Raw genomic sequence first — 25,055 nt, 5'->3', positions numbered from 1 at the left:
TAACTAACTCTCTAATCAATCAATAGATATACATAACTCCAATACATCTTATTTAATCTTCGATCATTGGGTAAGTTAAATATTCCAATTTACAAAATGATCAATTAGATACCTCCAAAATATATGTGTCATGTTAGTGTTGGGTGTCCACGAGGCACAATGAGAATAAGTTGGAGTATTTAGTTGTCAATTGACACCAAATTGAAGTCTAAATTTGCACAATCAAAATTAAAGTGCTTACTTATCAGTTGGATCAAATTTATATATCTATATCTATTATGCTAAATTTTAAACAATTTTGTAATGAATTAACTGATGATGGGACAATAATTGATAATCTTATAAGAGTAATAGTGGCATGAATAAGAGTCATCGTATATAATCTTAATTTGGATATATTCTAAATTATGGTAGGGAAGCATCAATCAAGCATGCCTTTGTGGAACGTAGTTCAACACACATGCAAAAACCAAAAAAAGAAAAAAGAATTGACAAGAAAGTTTATTCTCTCTTTTGCACTTTAGTGAAGTTAATTTTATTAACGTGATTAGTGCATTAATTTTAATTTTTTAGCTGGCATTCTTGCTTTTATGAACCTTCTAAATCTCCAAGGGATTTGTCTAACTATCGTATTTGGCAAGATTTAAGTATGTACATCGATATTGTAAATAAGATTTTATAAAGAGTAATATCATAATTTTAATTTGTAATAGTAATAAGTTTTAGGTAGCAATATACTACTATCTTTACAAAGTTATAAATTAATTATATTTTTTATGATTTATATGTAATTATTTTATAACTATACACTGAACCTTAATTGTATAATCTATTTTTATACTAAGATTCATATGGAAATTCGAATTTAAAACCTTTTTATATAAGACCAATAACGCACGTTGACTAGTCTTGAATGATAGGCCTTCTAGATTTGTCAAATATGGAAATAGGAAATTGGAAAAAAATGGAGAAAACAGAAATGGAGAGGGGCCAAATCCGTTAAATATGATTTTACTGGTTCGGATTATCGCTCACATAAAGGTAAAGAAAATAAATAAAATTGGAAAGGACTTTATCAAAACTTCAGTTGCGAAATCAGAATTTTCACTAATGAAATTTAAATATAAAAAAATAAACACACGAAAAAAATCGAAAGAAAATTTAACATCTCTTTATATATAAGACTAATGGTCTGTGGGACATCGATTCCCTGAGATTAATAATATAATTGAGCTGCAAGGATCCTGAGATTTCACAGCTAGGGAGTTTTCAGCAACATCTCATTTTTTGTTCCTGGCCTAAAAAAAAGTTAACTATTCATAAATAATATAATTTTCTATCGGAGAAGATTCAACGATCCTACCTAGCTACCTCGTCCCTGGATGAGGCAGTAAAAGACAGGAAACCTAAATTACCGATTTCAATTACTTTCTTCTGAGAAAATAATTAATGGTCATATATATATTTGTTGCTCCAGTGTCCAGAGTTTGGTGCATTTTATGCTATTTTCAATCTATTTTCTGTGGCTTTTTTATTTTTTATAAATACAGTTTTCCTCAACTTTAATAGATTAAATCGATTATAATATTTGACTGAAAATAAAAAGTGCTTATTTTTTGGTAAACTTTTAAACATAAAAGATCTCAAAGAATACAAAAAATCTTTTCCTAGAAAATGTTTTCTCAGAAAACAAGTTGGTTTCTAATTTATTTTCTGACTTGTTTTCTAATTTATTTTCTCATGTTTGGTTGATGAGTGACAAATATTTTTCGGAAAATATTTTCTATTATTGGTTAGTGAATGAAAATATTTTTTAGAAAATATCTTTTATTTTTGGCTAGAGAGTAAAAAATATTTTTTAAAAAAATAATTTTTGACATGAAAATCAATCCTAGTAATTAACTCGGAATCCGACCCCGATACCTAATGTGGGACCCAGCTCGACTTTCAACCTAAGATTCGACTTTCAAATTTAAACTCGATCCTCACTTTCGAACTGAAATCTGACCACACCCGACTACAAACCTAACTTTCAAATAATTTGATATTTTTTAAAAATACTTTTAAAATTTTTAAATTTTTAAAAAGTATTTTTTTTGTATGTGCAGGGAAGGAGTGGGGGGAGGGGTCAGGGTAAAAATATGAAATTTTCAAAAATAAAAATTTTAACTTTTTTTTTTTTGTGTGTGTGGGGGGGGTTACTGATGGAGTGGGGGTAGTAAGGTTTAGAAATGGAGTAAAAAAATAAAATTTTCAAAATGCGAAATATTTTTTAAAAATAAACTTTTAGTTTTTTTGGGAGGAGGGTCGTGGTAGGAGTAGATAAGAAGAAAAACATTGTAATTTAAGGTTGGTGGAGAATTTTAGAAAATATTTTCTTTAGTTTTTGAAAGGAAATTATTTCTCTTAATTTTAAAAAAAATAAATTAATTTAAAAAATATTTTTTAAAACATTTAAATCAACCAAATGAGAAAGTTGGAAAACACTTCATACCAAACACACTCTAAATATTGCTTTGAGCCTACCCCAAACGTAAGGGATTTTGTCATATATATATATATATATATATATATATATATATATATATATATTTTGTTTTCCACTTGGTGCTTTCTATATTATTAACTTGTCGTGATATGGTCGTTGGTATTAATTTGTCTAATAAGATTTGAAAAAAGAAAGTCATAGGAAAGTCTAATGTGGCAGCCACATAGGAAATTTTATTTTACCCCATAGATCTCATCTTATATAAAGCCCAACTAGCTAGGTGACCCTCTTATTATTAATTTGTTACATTTTCTTCATCATCAAAAGAAAAAAACAGTAGCAATAATTTTCTAACAATGAGGCAACAAAGATATCTCTCTGTTTTATTCATCATCATCATCTTCTTCTCTGCTACATTCATTAAAGCTCAAGAAGTTGGTAAGTACCACAACACACTTTTGTTTTTTCGATATTAAAGAAGAAAACACAGTTCAATGCATTAAGCTTTCATTTTGAGCAGGGTCTAAGAAAGTCATGAAACAACATTGAATTGATTTAAGGCTTTATACAATAGATTTCATTGGGATCTAATATTTTTTCGGACCTTGCTCATAGCTATATATAGTGGCGGAATCAGAAAACTTTATGTAAAGGAATTCAACAAAGTAATTACTCGAATATCACTTGAATATTGAACCAACCTACCTATGATCTAAAGCAATCTCTGAACCACAACTTTGTCAATATGCTAAAATTTTCTCTTATATTCAACATGAGTTTAGTGCATCGAACTGTTCTTTGTAATTATGTATTATGTCTTCATAATTATTGTTCGATTTATTGATATTTGTTTTATGATGATTGTGATTTTATTAGAGGATGAGAGGGAGTTTGATTATGGTGAAAAAAGTGAGAAAGGTCCAAAAATGTGGGGGAAATTGAAGAAAGAATGGGAAGCTTGCAACAATGGAGAAATGCAATCTCCTATTGATATGTCTCATGAAAGAGTTAGAATTATTCAGAAGCCAGAAAAAAGACATTACAAGCTATGCAATGCTACTGTCAAGAATAGAGGCCATGACATTTCGGTGAGTATATATTTTTTCGGATCTATTAAAAACATTCTTTGATCTCTATCACAGAAAGATAGAGATAAGGTCTACGTACGTATATTCTACTCATCTCAATTTTCACTTTTGAAATTACGGTATGTTATTATTGTTGTCCTATTATCTTTCATCTAAATTTTTTTTGAGATCATGCATATTGATTGAGATTGATTAATTTGGAGGAAATTTGGTGAGAAATATATATAGTTGTCGTCACATAGTCCTAATTGAATTATGAATTCCAATTTCATCATATTTATGTGCTTTACTAATCAATTATTATGCATTCGTCATTACATGACCTTTTTGTGAGGATTAAATTTCACAAATACCTATTTCTTAGACTTTACTCTCTTTATTCCATATTAGTTGAATTTCTAAAGTAATACACACATATTAAGAAAAATATTTAAGGACAAAATTTGAACCATATTTTTTTCTATTACCCTTTTGTTTAATCAACCTCATAAAGAAGATTAAATGCGAAATCATAAATACAAGGAGTCCTTTATTAGAGTATAACTTTGTAAGTAGTGTAGTTTAACTCCTAAAAAATTACAAAACTTCATTAATGGAAAGGGTAAACATGGAAAAAGTTTCAAACATTTCTCTTGAACTTTGATCAATTCAACTATTTTGAACTCTAAAAATTCAGTTAATATGGAATAGAGGGAGTACCAAATTAGGAGTATTATTATTCTGAAATTTCGAATTTAATTTCATAAAAATATTACTATAAAATTTACTAATAGAAATAAGAACTCCAAAATAATAACTACTTTTTTCAAAAAAGAATATCAAGAAGTTGCTAGCTACTTCTACCAAGAACTTTCATAGACGTTTCTTTGTCCAACAACCTTTTTCTTCCTACTTAACCCAACAAATTAAACAACTTGAAAAATACTTTGTATAAATTTTTTTTATTTGTAATTAACTTAATAAGCAAGCTAATTATTTAGATATTTTTTTCACACTGTTTGTTTATAGAGATTAAACATTTTTATACTCTCTCCGTTTCATATTAGTATAATGATCAACTAATATGTAACGGGGGAATTATAATATTATAAGATTAGCTAGGAGCTGTTTACACATAGGAAAAAGAACAATTTTAAGAGAGAGCATGGTCGGTGTCCAAATTCAAAATTTTCTAATTATAATGGTGGACAAATCATGCTTTATTCTTCGTATTTAGAAAAGTTACACGCACTTCAATAATTTTGAAGCATCTTTCACCTCTCTTTATATATATATATATATATATATATATATATATATATATATATATATATATGAATTTAAGTTTATGCATGTTAAGTGAACGAAATTATTAATATTGGGATCACGCAAATTTAATAATTTTGATTCAAATTATATATATTAATAATAAAGTTATTAAATATATTTTAAAAAATTAAAATTTAAGCTCAAATACTTGCACTCAAAAGCGTCATCTTAAAATTCAAATCCTTTGTTTCTATTATAAATATTTTTTTAATGATCTAATAGCGGGGAAAAAAAAATAGGTGCTATAAAAGGTGCAATAAGTAGTGGCAATCGTAAATTATCCTTCAACAAAAAAATGCTATTATTCTTCAGGTTGCAAGTTGAACCATTACATGATTGAGCCACTAGATGTCTAGATCTAAACCACTAGTAATTCAAAGTGTACCTTTGTTTCCCAAAAAAAAAAAGAACTCTTTTTTTCACTCTTATATACAGTTCAATTGAATTTTAATAGTCAAATTGTTAATTAATTACCAATAAGAAATCATAAAAATACTAAAGTAGTATATATGAGTGCAGTTACAATGGCATGGTGATGCTGGATCTGTTTTTATCAATGGCACAAATTATCCTCTACAACAAGCCCATTGGCACTCTCCTTCCGAACACACTGTCAATGGAAGAAGGTATGAATTCGTTATCTGTATTAGGATTTGATTAATCTGAATTTGTATTGGGTATATAAGACCCATTAAAAGATGAAGTATTTCATATTAATTTTTTGTTTTTTATATTCTCGAATCCGAAAAAGATAATAAAACTATATATTTAATTCTTATTTATTTAATGCTATTTTGGTATAGGTATGACATGGAAATGCACCTGGTTCACTTAAACGAAAATGCAACAAATAAAATTGTTGTGATTGGAGTCCTTTATAAGATTGGCAAAGCCGATCGATTTCTCTCCAAGGTAAACCTCTTTATATATAACTATATTATTATTGTTATTATTCTACATGGTATAAGATTATGTATATTCAAATTCAAATATCTTAATTTTAATGACGCCAAATGAGGTCTAGGTCAATCTGCATGCGCATTGTCTCAAATGTACGTGTGATGAACTCAACAGTTGACATTTTGAGTTTATAAACTTCAAGTGGAAGAGTATATTAAATAAACCAACTCTTTCTTGCAACCACTAATCAAATTATTTAGCATAATCGTATGTACCAACTCTATTCAAATTAGTTTCTTAATTTTGAAAGATGTAAAATTTTGTGTGCAATTGGTAATTAATTAACATGATTTTGTTGGCATGCAGTTGATAAGAAATATATCATCTATGATTGACAAAAAGGATGAAGTGAAAAATGCTGGCATGATTGATCCAAGAGAAATCAAGATTGGTAGTAGAAAATATTATAGATATATGGGTTCACTTACTGTTCCTCCTTGCACTGAAGGGGTCATTTGGACTATTAAAAAAAAGGTACATAATTAACAACTTAATATTGATTAAGTCCATATTAACAACTAATTTTTATGTTCAAGATAAGAACATTTATACTAATAATATGTTTAATGCAATTTGTAATCAATTTTAGGTGAGGACTGTTTCAAGAGCTCAAGTCAAAATGCTTAGAGAAGCTGTTCATGATGTAAGTTCTCCTAATCATAATTAGAGAAGCTTACAACTTAACATTGATTAAGTCCATATATAATAACAATTGAGACTATAATGAGATGTCGTACAAGTTCAAAAACTTTAAATCTTGACTCCACGTCTTATAACTGTAATCTAATTTGAATGCAGTATGCTGAAAGGAATGGAAGACCATTGCAACCAATCAACAAGAGGCCAATTTATCTTATGGCACCAGAGGATACTGCTTGAGACCATTATTCTTTTCATAATATTTGTAACAAAGATTTTTGTTTTCTTGATTGTTGTTATTCTTTTAATCAGCAAAGTGCCTGTTGTGTAAAAAAAAACCAGAGAAATGCATAATAGACTGTTTTTTTTTCCTTTTACTCTTTTCTATGGCTCGAATAAACGTGATATCCAAATTCTGATGATATCTAAAATAATTTGGACAATAGTGTTTGAACCAACTTGCACGCACACAATTTTTTATTGGATAGCTCTGCCTTCGAGATTTAGACAGATAGGAAAATATCACGTAGTGTTTTTTGGCTTCTAAATGAAATTTAAACATGAGACTTCACAGTTCTCCTCCAATTTCATTGACCACCAAATCATACGAACCTTTTTTATGCAAAACAAATATTTTAATAAAGAATAATATTGAAACAAACCATCCCAATGCACATCTTTTTGAATCCCACCAACTGAAAAGGTTGGTTTTTCATTCTTTCTAATTAATTCTACAATAGAACCTAACCCCCAAAGTTTAATCATTAGTGTATAATTTTGACTTATATATTTGTGTTTTGGTCACTGCTCACGCTATGAGTGACCAATTTGATACGATATTATCCCCGTCCTCATTGAAAATTTTGATGGCATTTATGTTAAGATGATTTCCCCTGCTATCTTCAGATTCTGAATCCGCCTTTGCATGCTTGGGTCTCCAAACTTCGAAGTGTTCAATTTGTAGAAACAAGCTACAACTTGTAGAGAAGGACCTTTTTGAATAAGACAACTAGCCATATTGGTGAATAACTCTTGTTGTGGTTCAACTTCTTTTACTCTTTCAGATTTCGAGGCAAAGGGCAGCCCGGTGCACTTAAGCTCCCGCTATGCGCAGGATCCGGGGAAGGGCCCGACCATAAGGGTCTGTTGTACGCAGCCTTACCTTGCATTTCAGATTTCGAGAATCAAATAAAAAAAAATTATGGTAACTTATTCATATATTTTACCATTTGCATATGTATTATTATGGGAGTTAAATCATTTTGATATCTATCTTTTTGTTTTCTCTAATTTATACAATTATTAATTTGTTCTATAGTTTTCCATAATTTTAACCTATATATTATAAACACTGTTTTACATTAAAAGTTCTACTAAAATACTGATGCAAAGTAAAAGAGACTTCAATAGACAATTGTAACATAGAACCAACACAATTACATAAATACCCTCAACCCCCTACCCCCAACCTTCTCCCCTCCCACACTCCAAACACAATTACATAAATACCCTCACCCCCTTTTCTCCCCACCCCAACAACATCACACAATACAATCAAGTTCATCCCACACATTAATATTCTAAAATTCACCATTTACATTTTCATCTTGTAAGCTTATTGGGGCAATGGTTCATGGGTCTGATTGATGAAGAAGAATTCATAGACAAGCCCAGCAAGCCCACCACCAATAAGAGGCCCAGCCCAATAAATCCAGTGGTTGTTCCAGCTCCAACTCACAACTGCTGGGCCAAATGAAACTGCTGGGTTCATTGAGGCCCCATCAAAAGCCCCACCAGCTAAGATATTGGCTCCAACAATGAAACCAATAGCAATTGGTGCAATTGTTCCCAAACTACCCTTCTTTGGATCCACTGCGGTAGCGTACACCGTGTAGACTAGGCCAAATGTCATTACAATTTCAAGTACCAATGCGTTGCCTACACCAACTCCATCGGACAAAGAGAATGCACCTATCTCCTGCATCATTTCAAACCCAAATAAATGTTATATTATTTTGACTCATGTTGATCTGATATAACTATTGTAAAATCTTTTATAAAGGGGATATAGAACTGCTTTGTATTATTTTTATTTGAGTCGAGGGTATATTAAAAAATAGTCTATCTATTTTGTAGGAGTAAGGTCTGTACATACAGACTAATACTCTCCTCCAAATATCATACGTGGAATTACACTGACTATGTTGTTATTTATTAATAATGTATTTTATCAAATTAATTCTATTGCTTTAGAACTTTAAATTTGATTAGTACTATTTTATGTAGTTATACAATACTAAAAGTAATATGGAGCAAAAAAATAAAAATAAAAATTCTATTGATTTACTAAAATAGACAAGTAAAAAAAAACTTACTTTTAGTATAGGGACCCAAATAAAATGAAATGAAGGGAGATATTTGATTATTTGTCATGATTTATTTTTTGAGAGTTATAAATATTGATCAATAATTTAAAACGTATATTTTTTTTAATCAAATTGACATGTGAAAGTTTTAAGATGTACTATTTTTTGTATGATATTTGAATATCTTAATTTTAATTATAAAATATTAAATTAATCTAATCTGATTTAGCTATTAAAATTAGTCAAATAAACTTTTAAGCTGCGAAATAGACATCTAACTTAAAATGAAGGGAGCATTATGATACACTCTAAGGAAAAAATTACTCTAATAAGTTCAAGTACGTATAAGAAATATTTTATATTAATCATTACATCATTTTTACTAATCGATGCCCTGTTTTATTTTCAAAATCATGACTCCTAAACAACTTTTGAATGATGTAATACTTTTAAACTCAAAACTAGTTATACTACTTGCTTAAAAGGTTAGAACAAACAAGAATATGGAACAAAAACAAAGAAGGCTTGAGGCGAAAAATCGTATTTTGTTAAAGAGATATTATATGTATACATAATAGAAAATACAAGCAACTTCCTTTATCATACAACAAAGTCCTTTTTTATATATACATGTAGATGATATCTCAAAAAAATCCTTATATTTATAAAACTTAAGAGATAACTTTTTATAATAGTCATGTTTTTTCATGAACAACTAATGCTTGTTCAATTTAAGACATCTATTTATTAGAAAATATCTGAGATAAAAGAGTCGAAGGAGAAATTAACAAACTCACCATGCCACCGGTGGTAAACTTGAGAAGCAAACAAGCAACAACAGAGCCAAGCAATTGAGCAATCCAATACAAAAGTCCACGTAAAAGTGTTATATTACCACCAACAAAAGCACCAAATGTGACAGCAGGGTTCACATGTCCTCCTGAAATGTTAGCCCCTACGGAGACCGCTACAAATAGACCGAAACCGTGAGCAATGGCAGCAGCAATGAGTCCGGCGGGGGTGTTAGCACCCCCACCGGTCAACTTGCTGAATGCAACACCTGAACCTGAACCCGCAAATACAAAAATTAAGGTGGAAATAAACTCAGCCAACGCCGCCTTTAAGGAGTCGGGGTGAGTGGCTTCCTCCGTCCTTCCGATTGCTATCCGGCTTATCGGCATATCGTCGGAAAATCAAGAATGTTAAATATTTTGTTTTAATTTATGCTGATCCTTAAAAGGCTTTGCTTTATTATACTGGTATCCACATAATATATATGGCTTACTTATATACTTGATACTAAGTGAAGTTAGCTAAGGAAAAAATTATTTAAAATTGCGGGTTGCACCAAATTAATAAATATATATATATACATTTGTTTCTAAAAAAAAATTATGATTAAATTCCTAACTTCTCATTATAGATTTTAGTACTTAAATATGGTAAAAGTAATTACTCCCTGGTTCATTTTTGTTTGTCCACTTTGAACTATACACGTCATTTAAGAAATATTTCCTCTATTTTAAAAATAAAAGGTCTAGTTTGACTTAATACGGAGTTTAAGAAAAATACAAAAAACTTTTCAATTTTGTGATCCTAAATTAAAATTATGTCAAATGTATCAAAATGCCCTTTAATTTTGTGGCATTAAGACATGCCGCACGTGGAAAAATGAAATTAAAATATTGCTAAAAAAGAAAGAGGTCATTCTTTTTGAAATATGGTAAAAGGAAAGCATGTCATTCTTTTTTAAACGGGTGAGTAATGACTAATATGAGTATTTACCACAATACTTATATTACTTCATGTTTAATCTTAGATTTTGAGAAATTATTTAAAAAAATTAATCCTAAGAGTAAAACATGGAAAAAATATATTTTTATTAGAAATTATTTTTTATTTTTTAAACTTCCAATCTAGTTAAACAGTGTGTCATAATTTTTTTTAAAAAAAAAACAAGAAGTATAATTTAACGAAACACCATAGCACATTAATAATATTCCCTGTCGTGGCCAGGAACCGATGGAAATGTGCATTTAACAAGTTGTATAAAGAAAATGAAATTATAAAAATTGATTGAAAAATATACTTGAGAGTTGCATTCTAATTCGAATTTATTTTTAATGTCAATTTGTTATTTAAATGGTCGTCATTGTTCATCCAGCAAAAGCAAAATATATTGGGAAATCAATTATTGACACGTGGCATTACATGATAAGATGTTATCCAATTTTCTTATTGTCCCATTTTGTCTTTCTAGCTTGTTCTTTAGATAATCCGAATTATGCTTTAGGAGTTTTCTAGATGAATTTTACAAATACATAATATGTTTAAACATTTATAAAAATACAATAAGCCAAGTCTCAATTAGTTTCATGACATTATTTTACATCAAACGTGGTAGGAGTCATGTTTATCTGACGATTGAGCTTTTTTTTTTTTTTTTTTACAGAATTTATATCTGTTAATTTAATTTATATGATATTAATTGATTTGATAATGCACATATGATTTTAGCATAATTGTTTGAGTTAAAAGCGGCCTTAGTAAATAATAATAACGTTGTTTAATTAGTATGTACAGTAAGTAATTGATTAAGAGTTTGTTAGAATTAAGATCATTGAATTCTTAATTCTAATTAGAGTAGATTCATGATCATCATTTGTTTCATAAAGACTGACCCACATTTTTTTTTTATAAGGAGAATCATGGATAAGATGAACAGATATGATACACATCATATATGATAAGAACAAAGACTTGAATTATTGTATTATTCCTTAAAATTTTTAAAAATTATCATTTTTAGATTGAATATATTTCAGTAAGCTAATCTTTATCAAGAAATATTTCTCATAGTTTCTCATCTTTTAATTAATTTGCTGTGAGTTTTCAAAAAAAAAAATGCCATTTAGTTTTAGTTACAAAATGATACTACAGTAGTATTTTTTTATTTTTCCAAAAATATATATATGATAGTATAGATGATATACAAAAGATCATTTTATGTAATTTATCACAATTTTCATCTAATATTAAATCTTCACATGTTTATTTCTGAATTATGTTTAACAAAATTGCAAACTCTCATTTTTCTTCAATAATCTTAAACAATTTTGCTTAAAATTAGTAACAACACCCAGTAATGTAAATATTTCAATTATTGAAGTGTACTAGACATTAAGCACAATTTATAATTTATACATTCTAAATTTATCAAACACGAAATCAGGAAAAAACCTAGTCCCTTCTCGAAATTATAGAAACCAAGCTCATTCTAAATAACTTTCTTGATTTCTTATAACAATTGACATGACGACTAATTATCTCGATAAATTCATATACTTGGGAATAATTACAATAACATTCCCAATATATCGTATAAGTGGGACTGTGGAAAGTGGTGTATACGCAATCTTTTTTCTACCTTGTGAAGGTAGAGACGTTATTTTTTCCAATAAATGCTTGGCTCAAGTAAAGCATATCAAAATCAGTAAGAAAAGCAACACAATAATAAAGAAACCATGTAGAAAATAATGAAGAAAAGAATAGTAGCAACCAAAATAGAGAAATAACAGATAAAAATAAAATCAAAGAATAAGATAATAAGAAAGTACTAGAGTCTAAAATTCACAATCATGTGAATTGTTAAAATGAGTTATTTTAATAATTGAGATTAAAGTAAGTTATAGAATTTTCTTCTATAAACAAATTCGAATACTATGGTATTTATGATATTAAAAGTATTGACTCATACAACCGATCCCAATTAGAAGGGGATTGAGACGTAATAATTATTGTGAACAAATTCGATTATTTTTTTAATCATCATACATCCGAAATAAACGATATTAAAGATGGTTATCTTGATTTAATTTGAATCATTAATTATCATTATCTCTAAATGTTGATGGTATCACATAAAAAAAAAAAGAGCCACAATGGTCGACTACTAAAGCCAAAATGATTGATAATGAGGATGACCTTTACCTTAAAAAATATTGAGAAATGTAATTAATTAATAAAAGATTAATATATAATTATGAAGTCTTTGGGAGATTCCCTAGTGAGGGTGATCTTTAATTTACCTACAAATTTATTATGATATATGAAAAGATGTGGTGGAGGCCAATTATAAGAGGAATCAAATTGATTATTCTCAGCATATCCTTAGCTAACCAAACCACTACAATATTTTATATATTTTTTTAATTAATGAACTTGCTTATGAAATTAATTATGTTAGACTTTGGAAACGTTAACACATTCACTATACAAAATTATATCCTAATGAACTTTGCTTATGCAATTATGCTGGACTCTGGAAATGTTAACACGTCCAATACACAAATGGAGGTGGACCTACCATTAGGGTATAAGACTACAAACAAATTGTACACAATTCATGAGAGTGCCAAAAGTTTCTAAGAAGGTTTAACACCTCCTCTTTTATCACTTTTATTTATCCACTACTTTTATTTATCCACTTTAAATTTTGCACATTTTTTAACAAACAATAATTAATATTAGTATTTTACCATAATATAACAATAATAAACTCAGTAAAATCTCACTATGTGGGATCTGAGGAGTTTATAGTATACATAGACCTTACCATTATCTTGTGGAGATAGAGAGGTTGTTTTCAAAAGACAGTTGGCTCAAGTGCATCAAACCCAAGTAAATGAAAAAACAACAATAAAGAAAGCATAGTTATTAATAAGAAAAATAGTGCAAAGTATACATGAAAAAAATGCTAACAATAGTAAAATACTGATTATCATACACAATAACAACATATGACAAGAATTAAAAGGGTATGACTAGTACTACGATAGACACTAACAAGCCTAAACCTTCACAAGTCAAAGATCCCCCCCCCCCCTCCCTCTACTCTAATCTATGACCTCCACTCTTTCCTATCTTGAGTTATGTCTCCTATAATACGAAACAATTTATATTGAGGGTAAAACAAGAAAAATATTTGTCTTTCTCTTTATATATTAAAAATGATAAGTAAAAATGAAAATCTATTTTTGAAATACTAAATAAGTAAAAGTGAACAAAGGGAGTAGATTCAATTTGTCTTATCCATCAATCAAGGTTAATTAAAATTAACAATGTAGTTTTTTAAGTCTCTTCAATCAAACCAATCTAAGTTAATCACAAATTAGTAATGTCATTAATTTTCTACGTGATGAGAAAGACAAGATAGGTCTAGGGTGTTCAACTTATCTCTCAATTCTTTCATTTAAAAAATAAATAAATTTTGCAATCACAATCATTTCCTCATGTTGATGTGTTTTAATTTGGCTATTTTAATTAGGATAACCAGAAAACCACATGAAAGATAAACATGTTTATGAAGGTCGAAAACGTAACCTTTTTTTAAAAATACATAAAAGCATATACTTACCGGATTATTTTTGAAGCCCTCTCACTTCTTCTTTTTTCAGAATATTGAAAGAAGAATAAACGTGAAATTAAGTAACAATAATAAACTTATGGGTCTCTTAGTAGGAGGAATGGGATAAACAAAGTTATTTTATGAGATTATTTATCTCATTATATATACGAGATAAATAATTTCGAAACTAATTAATACCCCTAATTAAATGTAAGATAAAATGATCTTATATTTTATCTCAAAATTATTGTTTCTTATCTGTCGTACCAAACGAATTTAGACGGTTTTAAAGGGAGGATCAAGAAAGTCAACACAATTCAAGGATGAAGATTGAAATGTCACCATTTGCTTTCATCATATATTGGGCTTGAAAATCAAAAGTTAGAGCTTAGAAGCAATATTATTAAATTTGATGAAATGTGAATATCTTCCTTATATTTTATTAAATTAACATCATATATATCTTTTAATAAAGACGTGCTCACCATGGGTTGTAAATTAAATCTCATTACTACTAGTACTATAATCACAAATGTTATTCTAATTACTAGGTGGTTCCGTTGTAGTTATCTTATAATGATTAAGGACTATCTTTAAGATCAGTTTTTTTTTCTTGGTTAATTTTGAATGCTCAAGATGGACTCGTAAGTAGCAACAATGTCAGGAAAAAAATTAATGGTTGAAATTAATCAGATGTACGAAGCAAAAGATAAGATAACTACATAGGCGGCGTATTCAGAATTTCGGGATAATAAATATACTATTATGAAAAGGTGGATTTAAGATATAAATTTGATCGGTTTGACATTTAGATTCTTATCACTGAAAATCGTTAAATTTTTTAAAATTATAGGTCCAAAATTAATTCTATACCAAAAAAGTTACCAATAACCACTTAGAGAAGTCTTATCTAAATTTAGAAAGAAAAATAAAACAAGATAGATATAAGATTTCAAATTTCTAACCTCACTTAGAAAGATACACCCAATTTTCATCGCATTATATGATACTCCAAGTATGAGTTCACACATCTATATTTTAATATTTTTTAAAAATATAACACTACTATATCAAATTTCAAGAGAGAAACATGCGTTTACGTGAATTTGGTGATCTCTGTATACGCCCCCGGACAACGATATAGAAATAATTGATATTTCACAATCCATATTTTGAATAAGTCATAATCAATATTCGATTGACTCACAAATTGGTACGGTACAAATTGGGAGGAGGAAAGTAATTCCCTTTGCCGGACATAAAGATGAAGAAAGGAGCGGTCATGTTCTCTTGATCATTTTTTCATGGCTATAATTATAATATTTTTTTAATTGTGGCTAAAATGTAAAATGCAGGCCACAAAAGTGGCTAAAATGTAAATGCTTCTAGTAGCGTGGGGTTTAAGGCCTCTTCAATTCCAAGTGCAGGGTTTTTCACTTTGTTGAGCAAAACTAAGAAGAGAGATGGCTGTACCAAGGGGTAGGAATGGAGAAGAGGAAGCAGAAGAAGCTTTCTTCGAACACGAAATTGAGTTTGAGGACCCCAATTCCGTCCCTCCTCACCTCCTCAACCTCTTTGACGCCGCCGAGAATGGAAACCTCGACGCCCTACGCCATGCCCTAGGTAATTGTCTTTTGTTTTATCGATTGGGTTCTTCTTCTTTGGAGGGGGTTGAATTGTGTTATGATGTTTATTATTGTGGGAAATGTATATTGGTGCTAGTAATTCTTGAAAAGGGCTTGTTTTTGTGATTGGCCTGGAGGGGTTGCTGGAGAGTTATGTTGCTTGGACTCTTCAAAATTGTTTGTCCACCGGTGCATGTAGGAACTTCCAAAAGTAGTGTATTTTTGGAGGTTCAGATACGGATGTGGCAACATTTTTGGAGAATTTGAGCAACATGCGGAGAGGGGAAGTTGAGGTGAAATAATTTATTGTTCTGAGCATCAGTTTGATAAAGATGGTTTTTTCTTGGGTGGGTGGGTGGTGATAAGGATGATTTCCTTTTTAATTTAACATAAATGTGGTTTCTTGAATGTGATATAGTGTGTGGTGGAAGATAAGTAGATATTGATTCAACAGCTATTTGGATGAGTTCTTTAATGGGGGTTAATTGTTTGAAAGGTGAAAACTTTATGTTGAGAGTAATTGGTGGTTCTTAGTTTAATTATAAAAATTTAGATAAGTTTAATTTGGACGAAATGTTTGAACTATCAAAAAGAAGGAATGTACCAAAAGACACTTCATCACCTTGTTGTCAAAGATTCATGGCAACAAGGTTGGTCTGTGGAGCTCTATTTTGTTTCAATCTCGAGGAGGATAGGAGTAGGAATGAAATTGAGCTGGACTAGTCAGAGGCCAATGCCCATATAATAGTGTGTGTGAGAGAGAGTGAGTGAGGGAGAGATGGCGAGATATGATCTTTCATGACTCTCTTCTGCCTTCTGAGTTCAGCTTTCTGCCCAGCTATGTAGAATCATCCCAAACTTTTATGAGTTCTCATTTTCCAGCGAAGTAGGTTGCACAATTTGATTAAGCAGAGTTCGGAGGGGGTTGCCTTGAATTCCTACTTCATACACTCATTTGACTGTTGTTCTGTAGGTTTCGAAACTTGCAACTACGTTGATATCTGAAATAATATTCTTACTTGCTCTCCTCCTCATTTTATACAACCAATTAGTCTAGGTCTAGAATAGAATGACTTTGACAGGCCTGCAATGAGCATTATGCTGCATCTACCTAGAGAACTAACTCGGCATTTGGACGATATTTGAGTTGAAGTTGCTATTGTTTTTGGTCAAAGTTGAATAACTTGTTCAATATATCTTTTTTTCCATTTTTGCGTCATATTCATGAGTTCTAACCTGATGGACTGGTCCAGATAATTTGACTGGCAGCATTGATCAACCTCTTGAAGATGGGGACACTGCTCTTCATCTAACATGTTTGTATGGCCATCTGTCTTGCGTGCAGGTTGGTCACTTGCGATACTCAATTGAAAAAAGTGTCTGTAGCTAAATTATTTCATGAATTCGCCATTTTTATTGATCATTTGATCTCTTAATGATCTTATAACCAAAAGGATAACAAACAAACATCTTTAATTTTAATTTTTCCATCCAGCTATTGTTAGAGAGGGGAGCTTCTTTGGAGGCTAAGGATGAAGATGGAGCACTTCCATTGCACGATGCTTGTGCTGGAGGTATGTCATAAGCTTCTAAGTTTATAGTGATATTGTTGCTATCCTCTAGTTTCATATTTTTGTACTGTATCAATTCATTTCCATAAAAAAGATTTGACCCTTAACAGGATACATGGAGATCGCCCAACTGCTGATCAACAGTGCCCCTAATCCTGATTGTGTGAAGAGGATGTTGGAGTCTGTTGATGTAGAAGGTGATACGGTGAGGGTTTCAAGTTTCAACTAAAATACATTATTAATAAATGTTATTAATAATGTAGCTGAGTGTACCTACTTGTTGCAGCATCTTGTCACTAATCGTGTTTGATTGATTTTGAATAGCCTCTTCATCATGCTTCCAGAGGTGAACATGTAAATGTTATTAGATTATTGCTAGCTTCAGGCGCTTATCCTTCTAGGACCAATATATATGGAAAGGTTAGCAGCTGATGCAACATTTCTTCATTGATTTAACATGTGTAGTTAAAAGAGGCTTTTGATGTCTGATCTTATTCAATGTGACGTGCGATTATTGCAGACCCCTAGTGACCTTGCTGCACCTGACACCGAACCCCAAAGAATCTTAGAAGAAGCTGCAAGTGCTTTTCCTAGCCACTAAGAAGGCCTTCATGCCGAGAATTGTACTTGGAAGCTTGGCTATCACTTATCAGTACTATAGTGTCGCCTTATTTTATAGTGAATAGTTTTGATCAAAATATCCCCTTTGAAGCTAGAAGATCATGTACAACTATGGGGACAACTATGTCAGTGAATTGCAGTTTTGACAAAAATTTCTTCTGTCAAATGGTTATCAATTATTTGTCCAGCAAAAAAAAAAACTTCCCTAGTTCGCATCAAAAGAAGGTAACAACAACCATGTAATTTCATAAGTTTCAAGTACGTAGGTCTCTACTTCTACCTCTGTGGGATAGAGAGACTGTTTTTGATTAACATCAAAAGAAGGTAGTGAAGATATTAATCTACCAAACAAATTCGTTGTTTAGAGTTTATCCTTTTGGAACAATTAAGCAGTAGCGAGGTTCCAAAAAGACAAAGCATCTTCTTATTGAATGAATTAGTTGATTTAGATCAACACTCCTATGGTGTCTGTTATTTAACCTTGAAATCCCAGGCCAAGAAAAAAAAGTTTATAGGACAATTTAAAGTTCAAATTAACTACCTCCGTCTAAAAATGCTCCTTCCATCGCAAATAATATCGTATTTTTTTGGAAAAATTATCAGGACGAACACTTTTTAATAAATTATTACTGATTTTAGCGATATTTTTTATTTATTATCATCTATACAATACATAGCAATATTATGATATATTTGATATGTATTAAAAGTGAATTATGCATGCAATATAAATGTATTATAAGTGTTTAAAAATATATTATACTTGTTTGGTAGGAAATTGACACAATGTATTAAAAGTGTATTAAAGTGTGATAAATATATTATCCAAAAATAAAACTTGTATTACATGAGTTTTATAAATTATTCTCGATAATATGTATTAAAATTGTATTATAAGTGTGTTATAAGTGTCCAGTGAAAAAATATTATTGCTATAAATAGTAAATATTTTCTTAATATAGTATATTTATGTAAGTTTTCCTATTTTTTTTACATGCCCTTAGGAAAACATTAATTTGGAGGGGTTTAAAATATTTTTATCTTTATTTATGTCTTACGATATGGGTGTGGTTGCCTAGTTGGTATGAAGCAAAACATTTGAAATATATTTTTTCATTTTTCAATGTTCGGTTGATCAAATATTTTGAAAAACTTATTATTTTTAATTTTTAAAATGACATATAATTTGAGATAACTCTATTTATAAAAATCACAAGAGAAGTATAATTTATTTTTGTTTTCAATTGGAATTTTTTGCGTATTTCGAAAGGGACTAGCCGCTTTTGTCGTACTTACTTCTTTACAATGGCGCTACGCAGCTTAAGAATTCCAATAATTAAAGAGACCGGTTGGCCCATTTAGTTATCAACTAAGTGGGCCGTAAACGAGAGCCCAATTATACCCCAACCACTAGTTAGTTCTCCCTCATCGTCTGCGGAAAGAAGCTTCATATATGGCCCCTGCGCAAGCATGACACGCACAAATCGACAAATAATCTTCCTCTGTTTGTGTTATTGGGTGTTGGAGATTAAACTAATACTTCCAGCCCTGCAAAGACTTTAATACTTACCCTCTTCATTAAATTCTGGTGTCAGAGAAAACTCATAATTTAGTATTGCAGCAGTATTCAATTCTTTATGAAGTGTTTCATCTGGTTATTTAGTAAGTTCTTTTCTTTTTTCTCCAATTGGACATCAATTTTCTTGTTATTTTCTTCCTGCTACCTTAGTTCAATTAAAACATGAGATTTTCCAATAAGAACTTGGAAGACAAGATAGCAAAGAGAGAGGTAAACGCACTCTATAGTGATTGGAAAGGAAAAGGAACTGAAAAGAATATTTCCTCCATTTTACTTGATTTGTATTAATTTGACTTAACGTAAAGTTTACGAAAATTAAAAAACTATTCAATTTGATGATATCCTAAAAAAGAGATATTTTTTTTAGACAGACAAAAAAAATTAAACAAATATATTGAAACAAAAGGACTATAAAATATGCTTTCAAGTCTCTTGTGTTAGTTATTATAAAGTAAACTGTATTTCTTTCCCCTCTCTATCCAATCACATGATTCTGTGAATTATTAATCTCTTCACTTTCAATTAGAAAAACAAAGAAAGTAAATTAAACAAGCACTGCGTAGGCATGCAGCTTATAATCAATGACATGACCTATGATGTTGACTCCTATTGTTAAGCTTTCACATCAGCCACCAAGATAAACATATATTGAGAGTTAGGCTATTCATCACTTGATACCTATCCTATCCTACCACTAGCGTTGGCCTTTTACACTAAAAAGAACTACTCCATCTGTTTTAATTTCTTTATCTGATTTTGATTTATTACGGAATTTTAAAAAAAAAATTATTTTTTTTGAATCTTAGAGTCTTAATCTAAGCATATTTAGAATGTACTAAAATATCTTTTAATTTGTAGTCTTAAATATGTCATGTTGAAAGACAAATGAATTGAAATGAAGGAACTATTATATTACATAGAAGGGAACAATGAGAATTGAATTGAGAAGGGTCAAGATCAGGAAAAGCACCCCAAGCTCTTATTGACCCTTTGGTCGAGCAAATCTCTCATGTCGAGTTTAGTGCTGCTTTTCAAGTGCTTGTTCAAGCCATGACAACACAAGCTAATCATGAGGTGGTAGTTTTCGTGAACCCAAATGTTGGTACGACAACGATAAGAGTTCGTGACTTTACAAGAATAAATCCTCCGGAATTAATTTGAATCGAGATGGTCAAAGCATCCAGTAATATCCATTTTATATTCTTTCTGTTCCTTTTTAATTGTCATGTTGCATTTTTTAAAAATTGTTATGAAAGAAAGACTATAAAGTAAATGCACCAGAAAAAAAATATAGAGAGAGAGAGACAGAGATTGATATCTTATTCAACTTCAAACTGATGTACAAATGAACTGAAATGATTTTCTATTTACAGAAGAAGAATTGAAGCTGCTGGCAAAATTGCTTATAAGAAAACCTGCTTACAGAGCTGCTATAGAAACTTGCTTGCAGAGTTGATTGTAAGCTGTTTAAGGAACCTGCTTATAAGCTACTTAAGGAACGTGCTTGCAAAGCTACTTACAGGAGTAATAAATGAACATCCACAATTAAGTGTATACATAACAAAAATCAATTTAACTAATTTTCAAAATTAAATTGAATTATATTAATTTAATATTTTAAAATAAAAAATTAAATATTAAAAAACTATAATGAAAAGTATTAATCCACTGTACAAATCTTTGAATTTGAGGCAAGGACTAAAATTTTGTGATACGTCACTTTCACACGTAGGATGAGCGGATCGGATTGGATTTGGGGCGGACGGATTTGATTGTAGTTCACCCATATATATATATATAGGTAAAAATAGATTTGATAGCTTTTCCTGGATCCTATATTTGTATTAGGAATTTCATTAATTATATACAAATATTTAATTGTAACCCCAGTAACTAAGATGAGCTATGATTTCGATGACAATTCAGAACCCATAAACTTCAAATCTTGAACTCATCCGAGTCTCATCATTTACTATAAGCCTGGTGGTAGTTCTGGCCTTTCAACCTGAGCTCAGAACATAACTCAAGTAAGTTTGAGTTGCATCCACTTCCAGAAAGTGATTTTCAACTTTCAAGAAACACTCAAGAAAGCTACTATAAATTTTCACACTCCCCTTATTCATTAGACAAACTGAAGAACAAAATCTGTATCACTCAATGGCTGCTCAAAATTCTCAACCTCATTTTGTTCTTGTACCCTTAATGTCCCCTGGCCATCTCATCCCTATGGTGGACTTTGCTAAATTGTTAGCACAACATGGTGTAATTGTTTCTATAATTTCCACACCCCTTAACACTATCAGATTCAAATCAGGTATTGATACTTCTATCAAATCAGGCCTTCAGATCAGAGTATATGAACTCAAATTTCCAGCAGTACAAGTTGGCTTGCCTGAGGGATGTGAGAATATGGATTCCTTACCTTCGCGTGATTCGATCAGGGATTTCTTTGTTGCTTCTAGCATGTTACAAAAACCATTTGAAGAATTGTTCAGTGATCTTAAGCCTGGTCCTTGCTGTATAATATCTGGGAAAAACATGGCCTGGACTGTCGATAGTGCGCTTAAATTTAGAGTTCCTAGGATTTTCTTTGATGGTATGGGATGTTTTTCTGCTACATGCACACAGAAGTTGCAGAGTTCCAAAGTTCATGAAAATATGTCAAAGTTTGAGTCTTTTGTTGTACCAGGTTTACCTCATAGAATTGAGCTGACTAAAGCACAATTGCCTGAAAATTTGAATCCAGGCTCACCAGACTTAGTCGATGTTCGCAATAAGATGGTTGCTGCTGAATCCATCTCAGATGGTATTATTGTCAATACATTTGAGGAACTGGAACTTGAATATGTTAAAGAATTCAAGAAGATCAAAAGTGGGAAAGTCTGGTGCATTGGCCCTGTCTCAGCTTGCAACAAATCGGAATCCGAAAAGGCTGCAAGAGGCAAAAATGTGCCTTTAGAACAGAACCAATGCATCAAGTGGCTTGACTTGCAAGAACCAAACTCTGTGGTTTATGCAAGTCTTGGTAGCATATGTGGCCTAACATGTCCACAACTTATGGAACTTGGTTTAGGTTTAGAAGCATCAAATAGACCATTCATATGGGTAATGAGAGGAGGAGAGAAATCAAAAGAATTAGAGAAGTGGATTGAAGAAGAAAAATTTGAACAGAGGATTCAAGGAAGAGGCTTTTTAATAAAAGGCTGGTCTCCTCAGATTCTTGTATTGTCTCATCCATCTGTAGGCGCTTTCTTAACGCACTGTGGATGGAATTCGACTTTAGAAGGGTGCTACTCCGGCTTACCTATAATTACTTGTCCATTGTTTGCTGAGCAGTTTACTAATGAGAAACTGATCACACAAGTGCTAGGCACTGGTGTCAGTGTGGGAGTCAAGGCTGCTGTTACATGGGGAATGGAAGAAAAATCAGGACTAGTTATGAAGCGCGGAGATGTAAAGAATGCCATTGAGAAGATCTTCGATGAGGGTGTAGAAGGAGAAGATCGACGTAGAAAGGCAAAAGCTATCGCGAAAATGGCGAAGAGGGCATTAGAGGAAGGTGGCTCATCTTACATAAACATAGAGGCTTTGATTCAAGATATTATGCAACAGAGTTTGAGCAGTGTTGAAGCAAGTTCTTGATAATAGTTCTTCTGAAAAACAAGCATTTTTTTTCAGAAATATATAGTCATGTATAAATAACCACATCCCCTGAATTGTGATTTGTGTCATTTAGGAAGATAATTTTGTTGTTTTTTTTTGTTTGTCTCAATTTGCTTCAGTAATGATCTGTTTAAGTTTTGAAACTTTGAGTTGCTTTACAGTAAAAGGTTTCTATTATTATAATTAGCTACTCTTCCTCCAGCCAAATGTCTGTTCCCCCTATTTTTGCCTTCGTACCTTTCTTATGAATGTGTTGCCCTTCACATTTATAATTGAGGTACTGTATGGACATTTAGAAATCTGACTTTTCATGATCTAGATCCTTTTTCTTTTAATTATGGGCAGGGGGAGGAGAAATGTGAGAGGAGATTATAAGACGTAGAATTGAACCCTCACCAACAAGATAAAGAAAGTTCAAATAGTCAACCAATTGAGCTACTAAAATTCTTATGATTTCTGGATATACGGTTGTAAATAGTAACTGAATTGGAAAATAATAGACACACCTAGCAACTATCGTAAAATCTCTAAGACCGTGATACCATAAATGACATCTAACACCAAAACAAAAAAATAGCTGAAACTGTACCTCAAAAAATTACATCAAACTCTAAAAATCGAGCAAAAATAATAGAACAACACCTCAAATATAAGTTCATGCTTCATGTTAAACTGGTGTTCAAAAGTGTTCACTTCTAACAAACTTAAAGTATCAATATTGCTCAAGAATATATTTAAGAAATCATTAAGTATCAAAATTACTCAGAAATTTATTTCAGGGATCATTTTGAATCTACCGCAAAACATAAGGGACTCTTTTTGTAATTTCTCATGATTTTACAATTGTCAAATTAAAGCGTAGTAGGTTTGAGAGTCAAATCAAATTAAATCTTTTTGAAATGGACATATTATACATTATAATAATACGACTAGTTGCTATCTTCTTAAAATTATAAACAGTGGTTTAAAATATTTATTTTATTGAGAGATGCAAAATTACATGCAGTCCACGGCCCAAAATAATTGATTTAATAAGTTTTATCAATAAATGTACCGACAAATAAAATAATTATTTGGGATGATAAGATTTTTGGTCCTTCCCGCCAGTCAATTTTGATTTTAGTCCTAATGATTATGACTTAATATAACTGTCTTCTGATTAATTAAAGTGTATGCTCTTTTGCTTTATTTATGTGGAAAATATGTTATATATAAATTATTTTTAGAAATATATTACTTTAAATATTAGAATAAAGATATAAGCTTAACTATATATAAGTAATTGAATGACCGAATGACTAATAATTACAAAAATTTGTGAATGTTATATCAGCAAAGAAATCAAAAATATACATTTAAGTAATTAAAAGTTAAATTTACTTAGTTCGATATTACTAGGATAAAAATTAAAACTTATTCAATAGGGAAGGATCAAAAATATTATTAACCCTATTAATTTCTAACCGATTCTTCATAGTTATTTATCTTATTTTTCTTTTTAATCTGTTTTTTTTTTATAACTTTTTAATTTTAACTTTTCACTTTACATGTTTAAGACTATAAAATTAAAGGACATTTTAGTACATTTAACATGTCTTTAATTTAAGACCATAAAATGCAAAAATCTTTCTTCCTATCAGCAACCAAACAAATAAATTAAAACTGAGGAAGTGATAAATTTATTAAAAAAAAAGTCATGCAAAAACAAAAACAACAAACATCTTATTATAAATACATTTT

The 25,055-nt window shown here is 30.5% G+C and overlaps 4 protein-coding genes across 4 annotated transcripts; 3 read left to right on the top strand and 1 right to left on the bottom strand.

Annotated features, from left to right (window-relative positions):
* Positions 1–2,757: 2,757 nt before the first annotated feature.
* Positions 2,758–6,859, top strand: LOC129876741 (alpha carbonic anhydrase 7-like). Its single transcript, XM_055952241.1, has 7 exons — positions 2,758–2,926; positions 3,365–3,576; positions 5,404–5,510; positions 5,688–5,796; positions 6,151–6,318; positions 6,434–6,487; positions 6,643–6,859. The coding sequence occupies exons 1-7, from the start codon at positions 2,845–2,847 to the stop codon at positions 6,721–6,723; spliced, it is 813 nt and encodes a 270-aa protein (XP_055808216.1). The 5' UTR covers positions 2,758–2,844; the 3' UTR covers positions 6,724–6,859.
* Positions 6,860–7,873: 1,014 nt separating this feature from the next.
* LOC129876411 (aquaporin TIP1-1-like) lies at positions 7,874–10,133 on the bottom strand. The gene is made up of 2 exons (XM_055951848.1): positions 9,647–10,133; positions 7,874–8,461 (listed from the first exon to the last, which is right to left on the bottom strand). Exons 1-2 carry the CDS (start codon positions 10,028–10,030, stop codon positions 8,099–8,101), a joined length of 747 nt encoding a protein of 248 aa, XP_055807823.1. The 5' UTR covers positions 10,031–10,133; the 3' UTR covers positions 7,874–8,098.
* A 5,443-nt stretch (positions 10,134–15,576) lies between these two features.
* On the top strand, positions 15,577–18,512 carry LOC129876392 (uncharacterized). The gene is made up of 6 exons (XM_055951823.1): positions 15,577–15,879; positions 17,135–17,226; positions 17,377–17,455; positions 17,563–17,657; positions 17,777–17,872; positions 17,973–18,512. The coding sequence occupies exons 1-6, from the start codon at positions 15,720–15,722 to the stop codon at positions 18,051–18,053; spliced, it is 603 nt and encodes a 200-aa protein (XP_055807798.1). The 5' UTR covers positions 15,577–15,719; the 3' UTR covers positions 18,054–18,512.
* A 2,972-nt stretch (positions 18,513–21,484) lies between these two features.
* On the top strand, positions 21,485–23,503 carry LOC129876352 (UDP-glycosyltransferase 73C6-like). Its single transcript, XM_055951768.1, has one exon. The coding sequence runs from the start codon at positions 21,810–21,812 to the stop codon at positions 23,292–23,294; it is 1,485 nt and encodes a 494-aa protein (XP_055807743.1). The 5' UTR covers positions 21,485–21,809; the 3' UTR covers positions 23,295–23,503.
* The last annotated feature ends 1,552 nt before the right edge of the window (positions 23,504–25,055 follow it).

This window comes from Solanum dulcamara, chromosome 12, assembly GCF_947179165.1.
Source record: "Solanum dulcamara chromosome 12, daSolDulc1.2, whole genome shotgun sequence".
NCBI lineage: Eukaryota > Viridiplantae > Streptophyta > Magnoliopsida > Solanales > Solanaceae > Solanum > Solanum dulcamara.
Note: the sequence above shows the minus strand (reverse complement) of the source record. Positions and strands in the feature narration are given on the sequence as shown.

Coding starts and splice junctions, on each gene's coding strand:
- LOC129876741 (XM_055952241.1), top strand. CDS start 2,845: ATGAGGCAACAAAGATATCTCTCTGTTTTATTCATCATCATCATCTTC. Junction 6,319..6,433: donor TTTGGACTATTAAAAAAAAG/GTACATAATTAA, acceptor AATCAATTTTAG/GTGAGGACTGTTTCAAGAGC. Junction 6,488..6,642: donor TTAGAGAAGCTGTTCATGAT/GTAAGTTCTCCT, acceptor ATTTGAATGCAG/TATGCTGAAAGGAATGGAAG.
- LOC129876411 (XM_055951848.1), bottom strand. CDS start 10,030: ATGCCGATAAGCCGGATAGCAATCGGAAGGACGGAGGAAGCCACTCAC. Junction 8,462..9,646: donor AGTTTACCACCGGTGGCATG/GTGAGTTTGTTA, acceptor GAAATGATGCAG/GAGATAGGTGCATTCTCTTT.
- LOC129876352 (XM_055951768.1), top strand. CDS start 21,810: ATGGCTGCTCAAAATTCTCAACCTCATTTTGTTCTTGTACCCTTAATG.
- LOC129876392 (XM_055951823.1), top strand. CDS start 15,720: ATGGCTGTACCAAGGGGTAGGAATGGAGAAGAGGAAGCAGAAGAAGCT. Junction 15,880..17,134: donor CGCCCTACGCCATGCCCTAG/GTAATTGTCTTT, acceptor GGACTGGTCCAG/ATAATTTGACTGGCAGCATT. Junction 17,456..17,562: donor GCACGATGCTTGTGCTGGAG/GTATGTCATAAG, acceptor GACCCTTAACAG/GATACATGGAGATCGCCCAA.